Genomic DNA, 25,504 nt, shown 5'->3' with positions numbered 1-25,504 from the left:
TGCTAGAAATAAGACTATTCCTGTACAGTTGAGAATTCTACTATAGTAAAAATACTGAAATACTGTCATAAGATTGAACCAAAATGAAGATGCTTTGCAGAAGTTAAATCTTGATTTTCCTGAGTATATTAACCACATGGTAGGTGATTTGAAACACATTTCAAGATAATCAAACAAGATTATTAACCACTGGAATGTATGTGTTTGTGTCCAGACTCAAGGAATAGATTCTGTTGTCATTGGATTTTGACTATTACGGGATAATGGGAAGTGACTCTCCATTGTCCACCCCCTAACCCAATCTCCCTCTCAAGCATAACTTGAGCTTTATGCCTTTCCTTGTGCACCATGATGTATTGCATGAAGTATCTTACATTTTGCTTTTTAATTCAGAAAAGGGGCAGCAGAAAAGGATCCATTGAAATTAAGAAAATCAGATGTGTGGAGAAAGTAAATCTCGAGGAGCAGACGCCTGTGGAGAGACAGTACCCATTTCAGGTAAAGGGAAGAACAACATTACATTGGGTGGATAGTTCTTCCTTTAATTTTTCTATTGTAAACTCAATATATCCAGGAAAAATAATGATATTTCAAAATAATCTATTCAGACAATAACAAGGCTTGGAATATTCCCACATGGGAGTTGGGCATTTTGCTAAAATTCTGTCCACAATCTGCCTTCTCTGGAGGGAAGGGAAGCAAGACAGGAGTGTAAGTCGCAGTGACCTGACCTGTCTCAGGTCTGATCATCTCTTTTAACACATTGCTGAGTATCTCTGATGTGGTACACAGTAGTAGGCATACTATGGGGAACGAAACACTGCCCCTACCCCAAGGCACTGACAGGGAAGTGGCAAAATAAACGAATACACAGACCATTACAAAGCAGTGAGGGTGAGTGTTAAGGTGGAGGCCAGCAGAACGCATCCATGGAGTCCCAGGATGTGGAAGCTTCATTCCTCACTCCAAGAGGCTAGAGAGATATTCTATTGGAGGTGACACTCAAGTTGGGAAGGACAAGTAAAATTTAGCCCAGCAAATATGAGAAGGACAGTGGGATAAAAGAAGCAGCAGGTGTCAAGGTGTCAAGGCACGGATGAGTGAAATAGTATGACATGTTTAGAGAGCACTAAGTAGTCCCTATGAATAGAGAAGCCCATGCGGCAGTGAAAGAGATGAGCCTGGAGAGGTGACCATGCTAAGGAGTTTTCATTTTATCCTGAAGTATTTTAAACATGGTATGGTATGGAGTGTATGCTGACAGTACCTTTTGGAAGTGGCCTATCTAAGTCATGCCCTACTTTTCTTATATCATAAAAAAATTACATTTCTGATCTAAAGGTAGGTGGATTGTCTTTCAGATGGCCTGACTACCCTGTGCTAGTATTAGGAACCTGTGGCCAAAAATGAAATACAATAATCCAGTTGATTAACAACCCATACCTCCCATTTGGAAAAAATATTACCAGGCCAGGCACAGTGGCTCATGACTGTAATCCCAGCACTTTGGGAGGCCAAAGAGGGAGGATCACTTGAGGCTGGGAGTTCAAGACCAGCCTGGGCAACATAGCGAGAACTCATCTCTACATAAACATTTTTTTCATTGAAAAAATTACCCAGTTGGGGGAAACCAGGGGAGGTCATGCTCATGGAAGGTGCTGCAAACTCACCTCACAGAGGCACAGAGTGCTCAAAAGATCACAGGGTTTGGAGCCCCCACAGAGTTCCTAGTCCCACCACTTATACTTGTGCAACCATAAACACATATTCAACTTCCATTTCTCATAGAGTTGAAATAAGATTAAAATATTGAAGTAGCTAGGAAAGAGCCCAGCAACTAGTAAGTGTTTAACAAATGTTGTGTATATTTACCAATCAGAGTTGAATAAACTAGAGAAGGATCTGGAGAAGATATTGTAACCTTCAAATGTTCAAACATTTGTCTTAAGAAATAGAAAAGTATATATTCTGGGGATTCCTGGGGTGCCACATGATGAAACAGATGGAAGTAACAGGGAGACATATTTTACTCAAAGTGAGTATGAACTGTATAATAATCAGAATATATGGATATTGGCAGAGATGACATAGTAAAGAGCATTCCATCTTTGAAGGTATTTTTAAAGATAGAGCAGTTAAACATTTTCCAGTGGGCTGTAAGGAAATCATGCACTGGGTAGGCAAATGGACCAGAACAATCCTAAGACACGTGTAAAGTCTTACATATTAATGTCCATAGTCCGGGGCATCCGTGATGAGAACTCAGTGTTCACTACTACTATTGGGTGCATCATCGCTGTAATTTTCCCAAGTGTAGGAGTGTCTGGGATAAAACAAACTGATAGCTGGAGGATTTTTTTAAGCAGATTTTTTTTAAAATCTAATTCCAGAGCTGATGTATACTATATAAGCAAACTCAAGGTTTCTTTTGGATGACAAAAAATGTGCAGGTGCACCAAGGTGAACTAAGTGCAATTATATATAACACACCAAATATTTTCCTTTCCAGATTGTCTATAAAGATGGGCTTCTCTATGTCTATGCATCAAATGAAGAGAGCCGAAGTCAGTGGTTGAAAGCATTGCAAAAAGGTAATTCAAAAAAAGAAACATTGAAAGAGAAAGGTCAAAAACATGTCATAAAAGAGAGTCGTTTTTGAGGCTTGGTGGAGGAAAGATATGGCAGTCAAAAGACTCAATGCTAAGAGACAATCTACTGATTTTCCTACTAACATCAGGGAATGTGTCAGACTCATCTCATTTTTGCATTCGCATTGTTACATACGGGAAGCCTGTGGGTCGGATTCTCTGTCCCGCACAGAGCCAGTATTGTGCCTTCCCAGCAGCTTAGGGGAAGCCAGGCCACCTGCTCTCCACTCAGTATGCTTGCCTTACCAGGGGGGAAAGTCTAGGTCATCATGGGGATACGTCAAGTCCTGTAGCTACCAGACTTTTGATGTTTATAGAAAGTTACATCTATACTTATACTGAGCATCTACCTGTCGCCAGCTACTTTTCAAATACTTGTAAAACATTTTTTTAGGTAACGCTCCTAACAACTCTGTGGAAAGAGGTAATATTATTCTCCATTTTTCAGACAAGTGAAGTTTTTAAAACATGGCCAATGTCATAGATACAGTAATGAGGGACTCAGAACTCAATTACCTAAACCTGACTTTTTAACCAATACATTGTAAATGGTAGGCAAAACTGAAGATTTATTGAAGCTTTTATTCAGTAATGTTTAGGCCGCCCTGGTAACAACTTTTGGCAGAAGGGAAAGAATCATTGTTAATGATTTGGTACTATAGTATTTCCCTCTGTGGTATTTTAAAGATGGGTAATGGCGTGAAAACAATACTTAACTCAAATGAATTGTTCCATTTGTTGTGAAATTTCAGGTATTATGCTCCTAGATGGAGGAAGATTTTATTTTATTTTATTTTATTTAAGTTTTAGATTATGATTCTTTCTCAGTACACCTCAAATTACACGCAGTTACTCCACTTTGATGCAAATATACCCTTTTCACACATAGGGCTTAATTTTTCCTTTGCATAAAAAGGTTTAGCAACCCACTCTGCGGGTAGCAAGTGGTCCATTGGGGGACAGAAGCTTCCCTCTACCCACCACCAGCTCATTGAAATGAGAAAGGCAACCCCTCTAGAGTTAGATACACCTGCAGCAAAGTCCTGCCTTGCTGTGTCACCTAATAAAATCATCTAACATCTCTGGATTTAAGTTTCTTGACCTGTAAAATAGGAGATCACATTTCTTTTCTCCTAGAGCAGTCACGAGCCACAAATGAGACACTCATAAATATATTAAAATATCTTATGCACAAACATGAGTCACTGTGGTTACACTAGGGCTTCAAGGAGGGGCCCTAAGATTCTGCTTCCATTTAGTCTCCTTTGGTGGAATTTCCTGAGCGGTAGGTGCTATGTCCTATGTGCAGCTCTTGGTCATGCCCTGCTAGATCTCATGTGCCTGAGCAGCTCATGTGAAGACATATGAAATGTAAAGGAAGAGCAGAGAAAGAAGCAAAAACACATCTCCTAGCCCCTCATAAAACTGCAGAGAGTCCCGATCACTACAGCTGCCATATGCACAATAAGTGGTTTGTCTCTATGCACAATAAGTAGTTTGTATCAGTTAGTGATGCTTTGGGCTGCAGGTAAAAAGACATCAAACAGTTGCTGAAACAAATCCACTTTTGTTCTTCTCCCACAGTAACAAATGCAAAGGTAGGCAGTCAGTCAAGGGCTAGGGCAGCAACTCAGTGAAGTCAGTAGGTATGCAGGCTCCTCCTAGCTTTCTGCTCTGTTATCCTTAGACGCTGCTGGAGAGATTCCAAGCCTTCCCAGAAGCCTCCCTGCAAACTTGTGCTTATGTCACATGATCCAGAACTATATCTGATGGCCATTGATGTGGAGGCTAGAGACAGTATCTTTTTTTCCAGTCTCTGTGCTGGAAGATAGTGAGAAAGAAGGTGCGTGGGATTTGCTGTCAAGTTGGCCAACTAACCTGCTGCAGGAAAAGAAAGAAGTTCTGCTCAAATATTCTCCCCTACAAAGTTTCATTGTGCTATAATGACTCCTCCTGACTTTTGTGTCTATTATTGGCTCAAGCATTATAAACTGAGGTAGACATTTAAGACAGAATTTTCCAGATGTTAACCTACACTTAGAAGGTTTGGGCTGATTCAGTGGTAACAGGAGTGTGGAGTGTGTGTCAACTATCATGGTTCTGAATTCAGCTAACCAGATGTGGAAAAAATGTGCCCTTCCTTCCAAAAATTTAAACAGAAGGGGGTTTTGCAGAGGAGTTGGCACCTGTACACTGTGATGTAGTAGAAAAAGCCTGAGGCTGAGTCTCAGGTCTGCTATTTATTAAGCTTGTGAACTTGAGCAATTGTACTACCTCTCTGCACTTCAGTTTACCTAACTGTGTGAGAGGTGTAATAACAATAGCTACCCCTCAGGTTCTTGAATCGATTAAATTAGAGGACATAAGTAAAGGAAAATATGTAAATGTAAAGTCCTACAGATATATGAATATATGAGTTCCTCTTATTGTCACTATTAGGTGGTGAGATTGTTGCAATGTTGACTTTTGGATTTGGTTGGAAAAAGAATTAGTTACTCAGGAAACCAAATCCATGTAGTAAGGAAATAATAGGAATCCCAACACGCGGAGGCCAGGAGCTTAGAGAGCAGGAAGGCAAGTAATGTGCCCAAGAGATTGCAATGGCCATTTGGAACCAGAATCAGAAACTTACATTTTATAATTTTAACTCTTTTTGCCTTTTGTGATTTCTGCCACATGAAAACGCCAGCTTTTCAGCTAAACTGAACTAAGTTAAATTAAAGGAATGATATCACTAAAGCCCACTGTTTATTGAACACCTATTTACTCTGGGTCAAACACTGCTAGTTGCTTTACATACATTATCTAACAGCCTTCCAAAGACTCGGTAAAGTAAGTATTATCTCCATACACTTCCTTGAGTCAGGACTGTAAAGGAGAAGCAGAACTCTCCTGGGATCAACATAAGGAAATCTCAAGATGAACATTAAGTCAAGAGAGAAAGAGTTAAAGGCACACATAGAACCAGCCCTTCTCACCTAGATACTCTTCTTAAAATATACTAAGATCTTGTAGGTTTCTCTGTTGTATTTCAAAAGAGGCTAATTTGTTATAGATTAAAATTTCATTTATTTGAATTATACATTGCCCTATTCCTGTGGCTTTTTAAAATATGCACATATTCCTAGGAAAGTAGCCCCATAAACCATTCATTCCTTAGTATAAACATGTCAAAGTCACAAAAGTCAAGGAAGGGATGAGAAGCAGTTCTAAATTAAGGGAAGCAAAGTGCCATGTGTGATTGTGAATTGGATCCTTGATCAGAAAAAAAGTGAGTGATTATAAAGGCCATTATTGGAATAATTAGAAAAATTTTAAAGATGAAATAATTATTAAATAATAAATGCAGGCATAAAAAAGAATGAGTTCATGTCCTTTGCAGGGACATGGATGAAGCTAGAAGCCATCATCATCCTCAGCAAACTAACACAGGAACAGAAAACCAATCACCGCATGTTCTCACTCATAAGGGACAGTTGAACAATGAGAACACATGGACACATGGAGGGGAACATCACACACCAGGGCCTGTTGGGGGATGGGGGGCAAGGGGTGGGAGAGCATTAGGACAAATACTTAATGCATGGGGGGCTTAAAACCTAGATGATGGGTTGATGGGTGCTGCAAACCAGCATGGCATATGTATCCCTATGTAACAAACCTGCACGTTCTGCACATGTATCCCAGAACTTAAGGTAAAATAAAAATTAAAAATTTTTTAAAATTAATAATAATCACATTGTATCGGTGTTAAATTTCCTGAGTTTGATAATTTTATTACAGCTGTATAAGGGAATGTCCTTGTTAATATAAGTTATGTACTAAAGCATTTATGGATGACATTATTTAGGCCATACAATCTACTACTTCCTCATAAATATTAAGCACAATATAATAATGATTTTAAAAGTGAAAAAATAATACATATGTGCAGAGAGAAAGTGATAAAGCAAATGTGACAATCAGTTAATAATTGGTGAATCTAGGTAAAAGATATATGGATGCTCATTGTATTAATTTTATTCTTGCAACTTTTCTGTACAGTTGAAAATTTTCACAATAAAAAGTAGATAGACGTGTATGTTTATCTGGGCCTTTTTAAAGAACTTTTTGCTAAAATTTAGCCCCACCCTTCCCCTTCTGCCACAAGAAAACACCATGTGCTATAACCCACTCTCTTTCTTTACGGATATATCTCTAAAATCCTAACATCAGGCTGATCTGTATATGCATTTTACTAGTTATTTTTTCTTCAAAAATGATATGTTATTGTGTTGTTCTCAACATACTCATGGTTAGACTTTTCTTTTTTCTTTTTGGCTTATTAACTGTTGCGTGAAAGACCTATATCCTTCCGGAACCATTTGCTCTTACTTTGGTTGCTGGCCAAATGGGGTTTTTATTGTTCTGTGATTACAGCACTTACTGAATCTGTTTCTCCTCTTGGATCAACGTTTGCTAACGTCTTGTTTTCTTCCTGTCTGCTCCTCAGAGATAAGGGGTAACCCCCACCTGCTGATCAAGTACCATAGTGGGTTCTTCGTGGACGGGAAGTTCCTGTGTTGCCAGCAGAGTTGTAAAGCAGCCCCAGGATGTACCCTCTGGGAAGCATGTAATGTCTGATTCCTCTGTTGGACTGGACCTTGGGTGGATAGTGCTCCATTAGGCTAAACCTGCCAGAGGCCAGGAGAGCTTGCCAGAAAACAAGATGTGCCAGATGGGTTGGCATCATGAAAATTCAGCCTTGCAGATGCTATGTGACAAATGAAATCTCATTCTAGGGTCAACTGAGTCATGGCCATTAAGATAATAACAATATTAACGTCTGCCATTCTTTCATTTCATGAGAAACATTTTAAAAATTTTAAACATTAATCAAGCAATGAGCTGTTATTTCCTCCCATAATTTTTATTGGTTCAAGATAAACTCCAAAAAGGTAGAATATGTTGGATATGTCATCATGGTTCAAACAGCTAGGTTTCCAGTTTGATAAGAAAACCAGCTCGCTCTTCTCATAAATAACAAAAATCACAAACTGAAAAAAAACATTCTTTTTTAAAAAAAAAAAAAAAGAAAGATATAATTTAAGTATCACTTTTCATCACTGTATATACTAAAATGATGGTCAAGTTTTAAAATATATTTTTAAAGCAGTTTGCCATTCTGTATATGTGTGTTAATTTCTTAATGACATGAGAGAAGGGGTTGCTTGATGTGAAATCAGATTCTATCCAGAGTTGTATTCCCAGGGAAATGAGAGGGACTTATATATATTTAAAGTTTATAATTATTTAACATAAAGTTGTTGAAAAATACAAAATAGGAGAACTTATTTTGGTAACAGTTTTACCAGCCTGGACAAAATATGCCTGGATTACAATGGCTTTACAGAATTGAATGAGATCAGCTACAGAATAGAACTTCATGAACTGGAAAAGATAGAGGCACATAAAACATTTTTAAAATTCACTTCATAACAGTATTGATACCCAACAATCATGTTAGTGCTATTACTGGTCATTTTATCCCCCAAAAATCAATTAATAAGTATTCATTGTGTTTTCCATCTTAATTAGACTATACAATGAATATTTATTAATCTCAACTAGATCACATTGCTCTGTATACTCATGATTATAGTGATTTAATGAACTCTACAGACTGGCTGCACATGGGGCCTTGCCTGCACTGTAAGGGACTGAGGAGTAATGTCTCCTTATAGTGTTAATCATTTTCCCCAGTGGTTTTGTCTATGGTCTTTTATCATTACCTAGCGGGTCAGATTCCAGCTTTGACCATGCCCTAACTTTCTGGAAGGAGCAGGAAAAAGGCCAGAGAGAGCACTGCCTTGGGATTGCCTTCCTAGGCTCTATCTGGATGACACTCAGCATGTGTTCTGCGTGCCACAGGTGCTGTGCCTCTGAGGAAAACTACAGAGTGTAGAGGTGTTGCAGTTCCTGAGCAGCTGTAATACTGTCTATCTGTCCAAGTATAATTTATTCCCTTGGCTTCTTCTGCTGAGCTACCAGGAAGTCCATGGGCATAACAACTAAAAGAAAAAGTTGGGTGTCTTTATTTGTTTTTGTCCAAGATGCCTTAATCCACCCTTTTTCCAGGATACATGGCCTACATAGGAGCTGGGCCTTATATAGGAAAGCTACAGAATCACTCCAGATGTTGTGTCTGGATTCACTTAATCTGGAGTATTGCTCACACAAGCTGGTTCATTCTTTTAATTCATAACATTGAGTGTTTCTCTTTGTTTTGTTTAAATTTCCTTCTGATATTACTTTGTTTTAATGCTCAGATGCTAATCTGCATATTGCAGTCGATGAAGAGAAATACAGAGTTCCTATCTTCCCAGACAGAGTGGTAAGTCATATTTTAAAAATGTTTTTCATGGTCAGGATATATTAAACAAATCAAGAGTTGCCAGATTCAAGACTAGAAAATGTGGAATTCATTTAGACTTCCCAGGAAAGAGAGAAAAACCATGAGCTCCAGACGATACTTATGGGTGGTATTGAATAGTGGATTCAATATAGAACCATTGTAATATCTCATATTTTTGTATTTAATTGTTGTGTCTTTTCCTAGCCAGTAAGCCCATAAATAGTCACCAAAAAAATGTGTACATGTGGGAGATGTCCTTAAGATGGCATCACACATAACAGGCAGCTCTTATTAGCTGTCATTCTTTCCTTACCATCAACATGGCCAAGACTGCTTCCTGGAAGCATCCTGGTGTTGAAATGGAACTCTATAGGACAAAAGCAGAAAACAATATAATTCTTTCCCTCCATTATCCCTTCAAAACTATTCAGTGGGCTTTCTTCCCCGCTTCCAAATAAAGTCTTTGCCAGATTCCATAGTTTTGCAGTCACTCTGAAATGATAAAAATTTCCCCATTACTTGTAATCATGAGAACAGCCTCTGAATTGTTCCACCCAATGTTATTATCACATGACTGCAAACATCATTCCAAGTTAAACATCCTTCGCCTAGCTTGGGCCTGCATCATCTGGCAGCCTGCTTTTGGGGAGGGATTTTGGAGTGGCTGAGGTTCATGGCCCTTTCAGAGTTAGTTCCAAGGAAGACGAGGTCTAATTAAAAAAAGACACACATAGCTGTTTCTGTCATGATGTGGTGGTGGTATCTGAGTGAATTATCCAGCACTGATTCTTTATCTCATGGGAGACTTTTGGGAATTTCCTACTGAAGGGCAGATCCATATGTAGTTTTATGACAGGGGAGAGATTTTGATCCTCAGCTCTTGGATTTTCAGATTTTCAGCCCTCAATCTTTCAAGATGGCTGTCAGCCAACTTTTTCCCAAGGGTGGAGTTGGCCTATAAGAAAACAAACAAAACCTTGATTGCTCTGGTTAATTAAGCTGTATGTAGCTCTTTCTTGAAGTACAGGCTACTGCTCTCTTTTTGCTCTACTGTCTTAGATTCATAGCCACAGCCTCCTGTTTTTAGGGTCCCCAGGCAGGTGTGAGCCTCCTCAAATGCCAGGATACACACAAAATGGCTTCCCAGTGGTTCTCTAGAAGTTCACCTGAAAGCAAGGGGACATCTCCACCCACCTATTGGATCTATGGTGTCTTGGGTACTTATTTTCAGCTACACACATTCGTGCACACTTACTTCTCTCTTTCTAAGTAAAAGCCACATAATTTTGTGAATCAACATGAAAGAAAAAAATAATCCATGATTGTAGTAGACTGAATAATGTCCCCCAAGTTTCATGTCCATGTAGAACCTTAGAATGTGACCTTATTGGAACTAGGATCTTTGCAGACATAATTAGTTGAAGATCAAGATGAAATCACACAAAAGATGAGAGTGGGCCATAAATCCAATGACTAGTAAGATAGGAGGACACAGAGAGATACACAGAGGAGAAGGCCATGTGAAGACCTAGGAAGAGATTGGAGTTATGTTACCACAGGCCAAGGAACACCTGCTTCTTAGTCCATTTGTGTTGCTACTAAGGAATACCTGAGGCTGGGTAACTGATAAAGAAAAGAGGTTTATTTGGCTCACCATTCTGCAGGCTGTACAAGTAGCATAGCACTGGCATCTGCACCTGAGGAGAGTCTTAGACTGCTTCCAGTCTAAGGAAGGAAGGGGAGCTAGTGTGTACAGAAATTACATGGTAAGAGAGAAGAAACAAGAGAGACGGAAGGGAGGTGACAGACTCTTTTCAATAACCAGCTCTCATGGAAAATCATAGAGTGAGAACTCATTCACTACCATGAGAATGGCACTAGGCCATTAATGAGGGATTCGCCCCTATGACCCAAATACCTCCTGTTAAGCTCTACCTCCAACACTGGAGATCACACGTCAACATAAAATTTGAAGGGGGGAGCGGAGCAAGATAGCCGAATAGGAACAGCTCCAGTCTCCAACTCCCAGCGCGAGCGACACAGAAGACCGGTGATTTCTGCATTTTCAACTAAGACTCCACCTCTGGGGACAGGGCACAGATAAATAACAACAACAAAAAAGCAGCAGAACCTCTGCAGACGCAAACGACTCTGTCTGACAGCTTTGCAGAGAGCAGTGGATCTCCCAACACGGAGGTTGAGATCTGAGAAGGGACAGCCTGCCTGCTCAAGTGGGTCCCTGACCCCTGAGTAGCCTAACTGGGAGACATCCCCCACTAGGGGCAGTCTGACACCCCACACCTCACAGGGTGAGTACACTCCTGAGAGGAAGCTTCCAAAGGAAGAATCAGACAGGTACACTCGCTGTTCTATCTTCTGCAACCTCTGCTGCTGATACCCAGGCAAACAGGGTCTGGAGTGGACCTCAAGCAATCTCCAACAGACCTACAGCTGAGGGTCCTGACTGTCAGAAGGAAAACTATCAAACAGGAAGGACACCTATACCAAAACCCCATCAGTACGTCACCATCATCAAAGACCAGAGACAGATAAAACCACAAAGATGGGGAAAAAGCAGGGCAGAAAATCTGGAAATTCAAAAAATAAGAGCGCATCTCCCCCTGCAAAGGAGCGCAGCCCATCGCCAGCAACGGATCAAAGCTGGTCAGAGAATGACTGACGAGATGAGAGAAGAAGGCTTCAGTCCATCAAACTTCTCAGAGCTAAAGGAGGAATTACGTACCCAGCGCAAAGAAACTAAAAATCTTGAAAAAAGAGTGGAAGAATTGACAGCTAGACTAATTAATGCAGAGAAGGTCATAAACGAAATGACAGAGATGAAAGCCATGACACAAGAAATACGTGACAAATGCACAAGCTTCAGTAACCGACTCGATCAACTGGAAGAAAGAGTATCAGCGATTGAGGATCAAATGAATGAAATGAAGCGAGAAGAGAAGCCAAAAGAAAAAAGAAGAAAAAGAAATGAACAAAGCCTGCAAGAAGTATGGGATTATGTAAAAAGACCAAATCTACGTCTGATTGGGGTGCCTGAAAGTGAGGGGGAAAATGGAACCAAGTTGGAAAACACTCTTCAGGATATCATCCAGGAGAACTTCCCCAACCTAGTAGGGCAGGCCAACATTCAAATTCAGGAAATACAGAGAACGCCACAAAGATACTCCTCCAGAAGAGCAACTCCAAGACACATAATTGCCAGATTCACCAAAGTTGAAATGAAGGAAAAAATCTTAAGGGCAGCCAGAGAGAAAGGTTGGGTTACCCACAAAGGGAAACCCATCAGACTAACAGCAGATCTCTCGGCAGAAACTCTACAAGCCAGAAGAGAGTGGGGGCCAATATTCAACGTTCTTAAAGAAAAGAATTTTAAACCCAGAATTTCATATCCAGCCAAACTAAGTTTCATAAGTGAAGGAGAAAGAAAATCCTTTACAGATAAGCAAATGCTTAGAGATTTTGTCACCACCAGGCCCGCCTTACAAGAGACCCTGAAGGAAGCCCTAAACATGGAAAGGAACAACCTGTACCAGCCATTGCAAAAACATGCCAAAATGTAAAGACCATCGAGGCTAGGAAGCAACTGCATCAACTAACGAGCAAAATAACCAGTTAATATCATAATGATAGGATCAAGTTCACACATAACAATATTAACCTTAAATGTTAATGGACTAAATGCTCCAATTAAAAGACACAGACTGGCAAACTGGATAAAGAGTCAAGACCCATCAGTCTGCTGTATTCAGGAGACCCATCTCACATGCAGAGACATACACAGGCTCAAAATAAAGGGATGGAGGAAGATCTACCAAGCAAATGGAGAACAAAAAAAAGCAGGGGTTGCAATCCTAGTCTCTGATAAAATAGACTTTAAACCATCAAAGATCAAAAGAGACAAAGAAGGCCATTACATAATGGTAAAGGGATCAATTCAACAGGAAGAGCTAACTCTCCTAAATATATATGCACCCAATACAGGAGCACCCAGATTCATAAAGCAAGTCCTTAGAGACTTACAAAGAGACTTAGACTCCCATACAATAATAATGGGAGACTTCAACACTCCACTGTCAACATTAGACAGATCAACGAGACAGAAAGTTAACAAGGATATCCAGGAATTGAACTCATCTCTGCACCAAGCGGACCTAATAGACATCTATAGAACTCTCCACCCCAAATCAACAGAATAGACATTCTTCTCAGCACCACATCGCACTTATTCCAAAATTGACCACATAGTTGGAAGTAAGCACTCCTCAGCAAATGTAAAAGAACAGAAATTATAACAAACCGTCTCTCAGACCACAGTGCAATCAAACTAGAACTCAGGACTAAGAAACTCAATCAAAACCGCTCAACTACATGGAAACTGAACAACCTGCTCCTGAATGACTACTGGGTACATAACGAAATGAAAGCAGAAATAAAGATGTTCTTTGAAACCAATGAGAACAAAGATACAACATACCAGAATCTCTGGGACACATTTAAAGCAGTGTGTAGAGGGAAATTTATAGCACTAAATGCCCACAAGAGAAAGCAGGAAAGATCTAAAATTGACACTCTAACATCACAATTAAAAGAACTAGAGAGGCAAGAGCAAACACATTCAAAAGCTAGCAGAAGGCAAGAAATAACTAAGATCAGAGCAGAACTGAAGGAGATAGAGACACAAAAAACCCTCCAAAAAATCAATGAATCCAGGAGTTGGTTTTTTGAAAAGATCAACAAAATTGACAGACCGCTAGCAAGACTAATAAAGAAGAAAAGAGAGAGGAATCAAATAGACGCAATAAAAAATGATAAAGGGGATATCACCACCGACCCCACAGAAATACAAACGACCATCAGAGAATACTATAAACGCCTCTACGCAAATCAACTAGAAAATCTAGAAGAAATGGATAATTTCCTGGACACTTACACTCTCCCAAGACTAAACCAGGAAGAAGTTGAATCCCTGAATAGACCAATAGCGGGCTCTGAAATTGAGGCAACAATTAATAGCCTACCCACCAAAAAAAGTCCAGGACCAGATGGATTCACAGCTGAATTCTACCAGAGGTACAAGGAGGAGCTGCTACCATTCCTTCTGAAACTATTCCAATCAATAGAAAAAGAGGGAATCCTCCCTAACTCATTTTATGAGGCCAACATCATCCTGATACCAAAGCCTGGCAGAGACACAACAAAAAAGAGAATTTCAGACCAATATCCCTGATGAACATCGATGCAAAAATTCTCAATAAAATACTGGCAAACCGGATTCAGCAGCACATCAAAAAGCTTATCCACCATGATCAAGTGGGCTTCATCCCTGGGACGCAAGGCTGGTTCAACATTCGCAAACCAATAAATGTAATCCAGCATATAAACAGAACCAAAGACAAGAACCACATGATTATCTCAATAGATGCAGAAAAGGCTTTTGACAAAATTCAACAGCTCTTCATGCTAAAAACGCTCAATAAATTCGGTATTGATGGAACGTACCTCAAAATAATAAGAGCTACTTATGACAAACCCACAGCCAATATCATACTGAATGGGCAAAAACTGGAAAAATTCCCTTTGAAAACTGGCACAAGACAGGGATGCCCTCTCTCACCACTCCTATTCAACATAGTCTTGGAAGTTCTGGCTAGGGCAATCAGGCAAGAGAAAGAAATCAAGGGTATTCAGTTAGGAAAAGAAGAAGTCAAATTGTCCCTGTTTGCAGATGACATGATTGTATATTTAGAAAACCCCATTGTCTCAGCCCAAAATCTCCTTAAGCTGATAAGCAACTTCAGCAAAGTCTCAGGATACAAAATTAATGTGCAAAAATCACAAGCATTCTTATACACCAGTAACAGACAAACAGAGAGCCAAATCATGAATGAACTTCCATTCACAATTGCTTCAAAGAGAATAAAATACCTAGGAATCCAACTTACAAGGGATGTAAAGGACCTCTTCAAGGAGAACTACAAACCACTGCTCAGTGAAATCAAAGAGGACACTAACAAATGGAAGAACATACCATGCTCATGGATAGGAAGAATCAATATCATGAAAATGGCCATACTGCCCAAGGTTATTTATAGATTCAATGCCATCCCCATCAAGCTACCAATGAGTTTCTTCACAGAACTGGAAAAAAACGGCTTTAAAGTTCATATGGAACCAAAAAAGAGCCCGCATTGCCAAGACAATCCTAAGTCAAAAGGACAAAGCTGGAGGCGTCACGCTACCTGACTTCAAACTATACTACAAGGCTACAGTAACCAAAACAGCATGGTACTGGTACCAAAACAGAGATATAGACCAATGGAACAGAACAGAGTCCTCAGAAATAATACCACACATCTACAGCCATCTGATCTTTGACAAACCTGAGAGAAACAAGAAATGGGGAAAGGATTCCCTATTTAATAAATGGTGCTGGGAAAATTGGCTGGCCATAAGTAGAAAGCTGAAACTGGATCCTTTCCTTACTCCTTATACGAAGATTAATTCAAGATGGATTAGAGACTTAAATGTTAGACCTAATACCATAAAAACCCTAGAAGAAAATCTAGGTAGTACCATTCAGGACATAGGCATGGGCAAGGACTTCATGTCTAAAACACCAAAAGCAACGGCAGCAAAAGCCAATATTGACAAATGGGATCTGATTAGACTAAAGAGCTTCTGCACAGCAAAAGAAACTACCATCAGAGTGAACAGGCAACCTACAGAATGGGAGAACATTTTTGCAATCTACTCATCTGACAAAGGCTAATATCCAGAATCTACAAAGAACTCAAACAATATACAAGAAAAAAACAAACAACCCCATCAAAAAGTGGGCAAAGGATATGAACAGACATTTCTCAAAAGAAGACATCCATACAGCCAACAGACACATGAAAAAATGCTCATCATCACTCGCCATCAGAGAAATGCAAATCAAAACCACAATGAGATACCATCTCACACCAGTTAGAATGGCAATCATTAAAAAGTCAGGAAACAACAGGTGTTGGAGAGGATGTGGAAGAATAGGAACACTTTTACACTGTTGGTGGGATTGTAAACTAGTTCAACCATTGTGGAAAACAGTATGGCAATTCCTCAAGGATCTAGAACTAGATGTACCATATGACCCAGCCATCCCACTACTGGGTATATACCCAAAGGATTATAAATTATTCTACTACAAAGACACATGCACACGTATGTTTATTGCGGCACTATTCACAATAGCAAAGACTTGGAATCAACCCAAATGCCCATCTGTGACAGACTGGATTAAGAAAATGTGGCACATATACACCATGGAATACTATGCAGCCATAAAAAAGGATGAGTTTGCGTCCTTTGTAGGGACATGGATGCAGCTGGAAACCATCATTCTTAGCAAACTATCACAAGAAGAGAAAACCAAACACCGCATGTTCTCACTCATAGGTGGGAACTGAACAATGAGATCACTTGGACTCGGGAAGGGGAACATCACACACTGGGGCCTATCATGGGGAGGGGGGAGGGGGGAGGGATTGCATTGGGGAGTTATACATGATAAAAATGATGAATTGATGGGTGCTGATGAGTTGATGGGTGCAGCACACCAACATGGCACAAGTATACATATGTAACAAACCTGCACGTTATGCACATGTACCCTAGAACTTAAGTATAATAAAAAATAAAATAAAATAAAATAAAAAAGAATGGGAGGCAGGTTTGCCCTAAGCAGTTCCTAGCTTGAATTTTCCTTTTAGCTTAGTGATTTTGAGGGCACAAGATATTTTCCTTTCACATTGTATAACATACAATATCATGCATATACAAATTGTATCTAATATCATTAACATATTATATGTTGCAATATATAAATATAATGTATACTTTAATATACAATAAACAAATACAAAAAAAAGATTTGAAGGGGTCGAATATCCAAACCATAGCAACTTGGAACGACCAGAAGCTGGAAGAGGCAAGCAAAGATTTTCTCCTAGAGGCTTCAGAGTAAATACAGCAATGCTGAAACGTTTATTTTGACTTCTAGCCTCTAGAACTGTGAAATAATAAATTTTTGTGGTTCTAATCCACCAGACTTGTAGCAATTTGTCATGGAAGCCCTAGGAAACAATTATAATGGTTAGGAGTTTTTACTTTGTTATTAGCAACATTGCTGTTTGGGTTTGAAAATATGTTTCAGTCCTGAAGCTTGAAAAGTATGGTCCTCTAAAACACCTAGGAGAAACGCCCAGATTAGGCAAATCTATAAAAACAAAGAGTGATCAGTGGTTGCCTGGGACCAGAGTAGGGATGGGAACTGACTGCAAATAGGTATGAGGGATCTTACTGGAGTGACGGAAAGACTGGGTTGTGGTGATGGTTATACAAGTTGATAAGTTTACAGAAGTCACTGAATTCTGCACTTTAAAAAGAATGAATTACCAATAAAGTTTGTTTTTGACAACTCTAAGAGCAGAAGATAATTTAAGAGCCAGAAACCATTGCATCTAGTCTCCAGCAGGGAATTTTTTGGCCAATATATTGAAAATTATCAGTTAGGCAAATCAGTGGCTAAGGGTTCATAAGCCTGTTTTGATTATAAGCTTCCCAGATGAACCATGGATCAGAGGGTATCATGTAAAGTATGTTTTTCTTTGTTTTGTTTTTTACCAGAGTGTTCAGTAGAGGGCTTATTTTCTGAATGGAGGAAATAAAAATCAGCTCTCTAGCTGTTCTGTTCTAAGAGATTTCCTTAAATGATTTCCATTTAAGGAAGTTCCCAGTGCATTTTTCTTTGGAGATAGCCCACTTCACAGCTCATAAATAACACTGTCCTGCATAATTAAAATTTCCAGAATGTCAAAGCCTTAACTCCAAGTAAATGAAATTTCTGAAAAAGTAAAATACAGCCTGACAAAAATGTTAAATGCATCTCTGTCTGTCACATATGCGCAGACACACACACACACACACATATTGTGAATTTTTAACTGAAGTATAACATGAACATAGAAAAGCACACAAATCCTAAGTGTTCAGCTTGATGAATTTTCACAAACTGAACACTTCTCTATAATCTACCCTCAGATAAAAAAACACAACATCACAGAACCCCAGGGACACCCTGATGTTCCCTTTCAGTCATTACTACCCTCCAAAAGTAGTTGCTAACCTGATTTACAACATCATAGATTGTTTGCCTGATTTTGACTTTTATATGAATGGAATTATAAAGTGTATAGTCATTTATTGTGTGTCTTCTTTTCTTCAATTTATGAGATTTGCCTTTTTTTTAGTATGTGATTGTAGTTTACTGTTATCATTGTATAGAATTCAATTGTGTGAATATACAACTGTTTTGGTTTCTTATTACTTTTCTAACAAATTACCACACAAATTTCGTGGCTTAAAGCAACAAACATTTATTCTCTTACAGTTCGGAAGAGCTTATGTCTAAAATGGATCCGCACAGCTGTGTTTCCTCTGGAAGCTTTAGGGAAGAATCTGTTTCCTTGCATTTTCCAGTTCCTAAGGGGTACTTACATTCACTGGTTCCTGGCTCCTTCCCCCGTCTGGGGAACCAGAAGGTCGCAGCTCCTCTGCTCTCTAATCTCTGCCTCCATTCTCACAGCTCTCTAATCTCTGACCACCTTACCTCCCTTTTATAAGGGCCCTTTTGACTACATCAGGCCCATCCCCATAAAATCCAGAATAGTCACCCCATCTCAAAATCCTTAACTTAATTACAATCTGCAAAGTCCCTTGTACCATGTAAGGTATTCACAGATTCTGGGAATTAGGACATGAACATGTTCGGGAGACCATTGTTCAGCCTTCAACAACCACAACGTGTTTATTATTTTATTCTCTTGATGGGCGTGTAGGCAGTTTCTAGTTTTTATCTAATTAAAATAATTCTGCTATGAACATTCTTTTACAGGTCTTTTGGTTTCACTGTTGGGTATATATACATATAATTTATGAGTCATAGGGTATGACCAGATGCACATCCAGATTTACTACATTCTGCAAACAAATTTCCAATGTTGTTGTACCACTTCATACTCCAACCAGCAAAAGTATGAGTTCCAGTTGCTCCATATCCTTGCTCATACCTTTCTTCTTTCCTTGCCTCTTTCCTTCCTCCCTTTCTCCCTCCCTTCCTCCCTCCCTTCCCTCCTTCCTTTCTCTTTCTTTCAAGAACTGATATACTTAATTGTCAGTTCCCGGTACCTGAATCTGTGCCTCACTGTGATGTATTAAAATCTCTTCCCTTCCAAAGCTGAAGATACCTCGGGCAGTTCCTGTTCTCAAAATGGATGCACCATCTTCAAGTACCACTCTAGCCCAATACGACAACGAATCAATGAAAAACTATGGCTTCCAGCCACCATCTTCAAGTACCACTGTAGTCCAATATGACAGCAACTCAAAGAAAATCTATGGCTCCCAGCCAAACTTCAACATGCAGTATATTCCAAAAGAAGACTACCCTGACTGGGAGCAAGTAAGAAAACTGAAAAGGTAATCCCCAGCTTTCAGACCAGCTGCCCAGCATGTAGAGTAAACACTACCCCGCTACCCTGAGCCTCAGCCTCAAAGCTGTTGATCCAGGCCTTAGGCTGTCCTCTCAGAAAATGTTCAGTGCTTGAGCCAGAAGCTTGGGGAAGCAGTGGCCCCATTGGGGCTGAGAAGCATAGATTTTCCATTTAGATTATCCAATCTAATGATCTCAATAATGCATGATCATTGTATTCCCTTCCCTTTCTCCTCCTTCTCCCCCAAATATCTCCACATTCCAGAATACAGAATCTTTAAAATCTATCCTTTACATGAAAGAGCTTAGGATGGGCTTACTTCTGCAATGTGCTTCAGTGTCACTAGCCAGATGGCAAATAGCATTTCAAGCAAGGCCATGGCTTGCCTTCTTGGAATGTACAACCTCACCTTTCCTGACCTGATTAGTCTTCTCACGGTTTTTAGCCTAAAGATTCTATCTAAAGCCAGAATTGAAAATTCCTTGAAGGCAACATGTAAATTGTGTATGTATATATCTCTTGATCTGGCACTGAATTTGCCCTACACTCGATGCCAAATAAATGCTGAATGGAATTGCAAGATGACTATATGGAAAAGGTCAAGTGAATCCCCTTCCTTATTTCCTGTCTCAGATCTCCTTCCTCTCACATTGTCTACTCTCTGCCATCTTCTCACTCAGTTATCAGCATCCCTGCAGGGAAGTTATGTCTGCCTTTCCCCACAATGGATACAGATCATCTCTCTGACTCACCATGTGTCTCTTTTCATAGTTATTTTTCCTGTGTCCTTTTATTCCTTTGTTCTTTCCATCCTCATCATTTTTGCCTAAGGCCAATTACTCAAAGTTTCAATAATACAGGGCCATATGGAATTTGAAATAATGTAAGTGTATTCTTCTTGATTGTTTTTTTCAGTATAATAAGCCATGGTCCCTTTCATTCCAAAGTGGAACTAGAATCCTAGTGTATTAATCTATACCTGGTGCCCAAGGGATGGGATTACATTTGTGTGCCTGTAGCCCACCATTCTTGTGGAAGGAGAGGATCAGTAAACCCAGACGCAAGGAGAGTGGAAGTCGTGTTAATGGTGTTCCAGGTCCCCTTCCTGATAGAAACTCCAGTGATTCACTGAGAGAGGTGTGAGGTGAAACTGACTGACCTGTTTTCAAATAACCAGGAAGAACTGTTGATTCACATGGGGTTGCTGCCCAGCTACCAACTCATAAATTGCCGGATCCAACCTTTATTTAAGATGTCAATATTTTGTTCATTAAAATATTATTTATCTTGATTATTGAGTTTTTGACACTCCCTTAGATTTGCACCTCCTTAGGTTTGGTCCCAACTGTGGATTTTCCCTAGAACTTCAGGAATCTAGTTATTTTAACAAAGGATTGATTGACCACCTCTTAGCATGAGCAGCATTGCATCTGAGAGTGAATTATAATAATTGCTAACAGGTCTTCATGGAGCTTGACTTTTTAAAGTGCAGCCGTGATTCTCAGCTCATATATGGGATAATACTTTTTATCAACTTTCTGTCATTCTTATAATCTTCCCCTGAGCTTCTTTTTAATCTGTTTTCTGTTTAGTAAGATAATCTATGCTCCTATTAAATCATTCAAATATTACAGAATATTCCATTTACATTCCCCTAAAATGTTTTCTATGCACATGTGGCCATGTGCATAAAAAGCAAGTAAGTTCTGACGATACAGTCTTTGCCATTTGTTCTTTTCACTTGACATCTTCAGCATTTTTCCTATTTGAATATGTGAGGATACACCTGACTTTTAAAATTTCATTTTCATTTAATTTTGGTAAAATATACATAACATAAAGTTTACCATCTTAATTATTTTTGAGCGTAGAGTTCAGTGGTGTTAAGTACATTTACATTGTTGTGCAAATTACCTGATTATTTTTAATGTCTGTAAAGTACTCATTATATAGCTATTAGGTAAACCTAAGTGATGCACTATTGATGGACATTCTCTAAGTGTTTTTAGAAACAACAAGGCTAAATAAAAGCTATTCTAGTGGGCAAGGCTCTTTGGGAAGGTTTGGCATTTTAGAGTTTAAGGGCTTTATCTAGGCATTCCTTGAAATAGAGCCAGGGGAGCATTTCCTTGCTAAGGAAGCTTGTTTCTATGAACTGTGGTTTTGAAAAAAAGTCTGGGCTATGAAGGCAAACAGGAAATAGGTCCTACGTTCCAGATAAAACAGCCTTTAGACTTTGAGAGGTAGGCACTTCTTCATGCTCTGCTTAATACTCCAAATAAAAGAGAGAAAATGATCTATGGCAGAGGATGATGAAAATCCTGCTTATCCATCTGTGTCCAGAAGGAGTAAAAAGATCAGCATTTTCAAGAATTTTAATTGTAGTCACATTAGCAAAGAGGAAAATAAGTTATTTTAAAATATATAAGTGACAGAATGCTTGCATATCTATAAGAAAATCAGGGCAAATCCAATCAAGATGATTTATTAATCTAGATTTTCCATTGTGTGGGGTCATTATGAGCCATTATTAACAATTTTCTTTTGTTTAGGAATGTCGCCAAACTACTGCTTTTATTGGAATGCCTGAAAGAATCAAAATGTGAAAGTAACTCATTAGCTTAAATTTCCCAAACAAGTGAAATGTGTGGGTCAAAATGTCAAATAAAGCTAAAACATATATGAACAAAATTACTTCTGTCATTTAAAATTTATAAGTAGACACATGTTTATAAACGTACAAAATGTCTCTTTTTTGCAGTAGCAGCAGCAGTGAAGATGTTGCAAGTAGTAACCAAAAAGAAAGAAATGTAAATTACACCACCACAAAGATTTCATGGTAAATCAAATTCAGATATTCCTCTACATCCAGGATATGCTTCCATTTTCAGGAAAACTTAACAAATGTGCAATACTTTTGCAGCTAGGCTTTGTACTTAAGGTAAATATAAAGCAAAAGAGTCTATGTAGTTTGCCTCTCTAGACCCTGAATGGATGACTTTTGGGTTCTAGTCTTTCTTGCACTGACTTTTCCTAGCCAGCATCGATGACATACACCAGTAGTAGCAGGAACACTAGTATACCTGACCTAGGCATCTCTAGCGGGAAGAAACGCAATCTAGAGTTGAATAACTCTTCCATAAGAATAGCTATATACACAACCCAATCTTTTTTTAACTTTATACTACACCCATCTCTGAAGGAGTCTTCATCTATTTCATGAGCCCACTCTTTGGAAAAAGTCAAAAAAATACAAGTTCCTCTGGGGGCTTCCTGGGGATCTCCTGTATCAAAGAACCATTCTTTCGTCAAAACTTGGCATAAGCCCAACTTTTGAGTGACTCTCTCTTTACTGTTGCTGTGTTGATACCTTCCCAGGTGCAGAAGGAGAAACCTAACAATCTAAATGTTAGGTGGATAAAATCAGGGTGGGATTTGATATTGCATGGCTAGGCATTTGGATTATTTCTTGGTGCTTTTTTGCACTTACGTTTTTCTCAACTTTTCTTAAGGGGATTCCCTGAGTCAAGTTCATCTGAAGAAGAGGAAAACCTGGATGATTATGAGTGAGTACTGAAAGTCTTATGGGTTCTTCTAAAACTAGACATAGATACTTCTACTCTTCTCCTCAAAGACATTAAAACAGATGACTGAGACTGTCTCAGGAGGTTGTATTTACGTGGGTAAACTTATGTACGGTTCTGGGTCATTTATCTAGGTGACAGGTGACAATGAGCTGGGTTGTTATCAATGAAAGTATTTTCCCCCAAACTGATTATCTAAATTGGCTGCAAATACTCATTGGATTTATCATATGTCCAGTATCACCTTCATTTTACTTGTCTTTGTAGATGTAGCATATAATGTTTCTGCTCATTATTTCTTTCCTGGAGACCTCTAATTAAGGTGATGTTTGAAAGGTCTTATTAACATTGAGTAATATTTTTGGAGAAGTTATTAATGATGCAGTAATTTTACAGGGTAGCACAAATGAGACCTTGAACATGGCGATATTTATATCAACAAATCTCTATTCTTAGGGTGACCTTGGTTTTTTTTTTTTTTTTTTTAGACAGAGTTTTGCTCTTGTTGCCCAGGCTGGAGTGCAATGGCACGATCTCAGCTCATTGCAACTTCCACCACCTAAGTTCAAGCGATTCTCCTGCCTCAGTCTCCCGAGTAGCTAAGATTACAGGTGCCTGCCACCACGCCCAGCTAATTTTTGTATTTTTAGTACAGACAGGGTTTTGCCGTGTTCGCCAGGCTGGTCTCGAACTCTTGACCTCAGGTGATCCACCCGCCTCGGCCTCCCAAAGTGCTGGGATTACAGGTGTGAGCCACCGCACCCAGCTAATTATACACTTAAAATAGCTTAAAGAGTATAATTAATTGTTTGTAACTCAAAGGATAAATGACTGAGAGGATGGATACCCCATAATCCATGATGTGATTGTTACACATTGCATGTCTGTATCAAAACATCTCGTGTATCCCATAAATATATATACCTACTACGTATCCACAAAAATTAAAATAAAAATTACACCTGGACATCAGGCATAAACTGGACTTCTGGGCAAATAAGAATGTGTGGTCACCCCAAATATACTGAGGAGGTTGGCCTAAGTGGCTATTAAGTTTCCTTCCAAAATCTAAGGGTCCATCATTCTACAAATAGGGACAAATAATTGTCTCCTAGATGTAAAGATTAGTGTTAAGAAGAGGTGGGAATAATACAGCATATTGCATTTCTCAGACACTTGATACCAAATGGCACAGAATTCACTTGGACACTAGGATTATGCGTATTTCCAGTTCTGTTTTTGTACAAGTGTTGTATTATTGATTTATTGGTTACATGTGAAACAAGAGCTTTTCCAAAGTACGTGCTACTGTTTTCACTCCTCCTCTCATCTCTAACCCAGCCTGGCCCTAGCCATACCTGTTGCATTGGGGAAGATGTGCTGTACCCTCCACCTCTTTGTGGCATGGTCTCTTTACCACTTTCTAGCTCTCTTTCGGCTTTACTTTCTTCCCTAATATCTATTCTCAGGAAAGCATTGATGGAATAATTCATACTAAGGCATAAAAGACTGAGAATGACCAACCCATGGTCATTTCCAAGATAATTGCACTTTAATGAAACACAAAGACTTAAACCAATGGGAGTGAACCTCTAATTGTGGATTGTAGTCTTTAGCATTTAAATAAATTGGAAATCTTTCTCTGATTGGGTAAGCCAAGATATGACCATTTAGACAGTCTCTATTCCCATCTTTTCTGAATGCAAGTGGTGCGTGAGAGACAGACATTGAGGAAATTCTCAGGGAAGACTTGTCCTCTTCAAAATCAAAAAGATACCAAAGGGAGCTCGGGATTATAGGGCTATAGGATCTGGGACTCAGTCACCTCACATTGTGCTTGATGCTCTCCCAGCTTCCTATTCTGTCGGTGTCATGGGAGTTTTTGTTTTATGGCCATAATTTCATGAGCAATTCCAGTCAATTCCATTAAAGACAGAAGCACTAAGCACTGAGATTTAGATAGAAAATCATGTGTTAATGAACTAGACTAGGCCAGGCCAGGCACAGTGGCACATACCTATAATCCCAGCACTTTGAGAGGCCGAGCTAGGTAGATCGCTTGAGCTCAGAAGTTTGATACCAGCCGGGGCAACATGACAAAACTTCGTCTCTACAAAAATACAAAAATTAGCCAGGTGTGGTTGCCCACGCCTGTAGTCCCAACTACTTGGAGGATGAGGTGCAAGGATCACTTGAGCCTGGGAGGTCAAAGCTGCAATGAGCCGAGATCATGCCACTGCACTCCAGCCTATGTGACAGAGTGAGATCCTGTCAAAACAAAAAAACAAAACAACAACAACAAAAAACCTTATGCCTAGGACTCTGCTG

General features: G+C 39.3%; 1 protein-coding gene across 4 annotated transcripts in view; it reads left to right on the top strand.

Moving 5' to 3' along the window:
* BMX (BMX non-receptor tyrosine kinase) overlaps positions 1-25,504 on the top strand; it is a 63,314-nt gene that overhangs the window by 8,128 nt on the left and 29,682 nt on the right. For 3 of the 4 annotated variants that reach the window (XM_033200917.1, XM_033200914.1, XM_033200916.1), the window contains exons 3-9: positions 394-498; positions 2,510-2,591; positions 7,141-7,260; positions 8,957-9,021; positions 19,337-19,578; positions 22,354-22,431; positions 23,105-23,158. In XM_033200917.1, the coding sequence (XP_033056808.1) occupies positions 394-498; positions 2,510-2,591; positions 7,141-7,260; positions 8,957-9,021; positions 19,337-19,578; positions 22,354-22,431; positions 23,105-23,158 (746 nt within the window). The remainder of the gene's footprint in view (positions 1-393; positions 499-2,509; positions 2,592-7,140; positions 7,261-8,956; positions 9,022-19,336; positions 19,579-22,353; positions 22,432-23,104; positions 23,159-25,504) is intronic. The other variant, XM_033200915.1, reaches the window with a different exon arrangement.

Source organism: Trachypithecus francoisi, unplaced genomic scaffold, assembly GCF_009764315.1.
Source record: "Trachypithecus francoisi isolate TF-2019V2 unplaced genomic scaffold, Tfra_2.0 Lachesis_group6, whole genome shotgun sequence".
In the NCBI taxonomy this organism is placed as follows: domain Eukaryota; kingdom Metazoa; phylum Chordata; class Mammalia; order Primates; family Cercopithecidae; genus Trachypithecus; species Trachypithecus francoisi.
The sequence above is the reverse complement of the archived record's forward strand: the minus strand, read 5'-3'. Positions and strand labels throughout refer to the sequence as shown.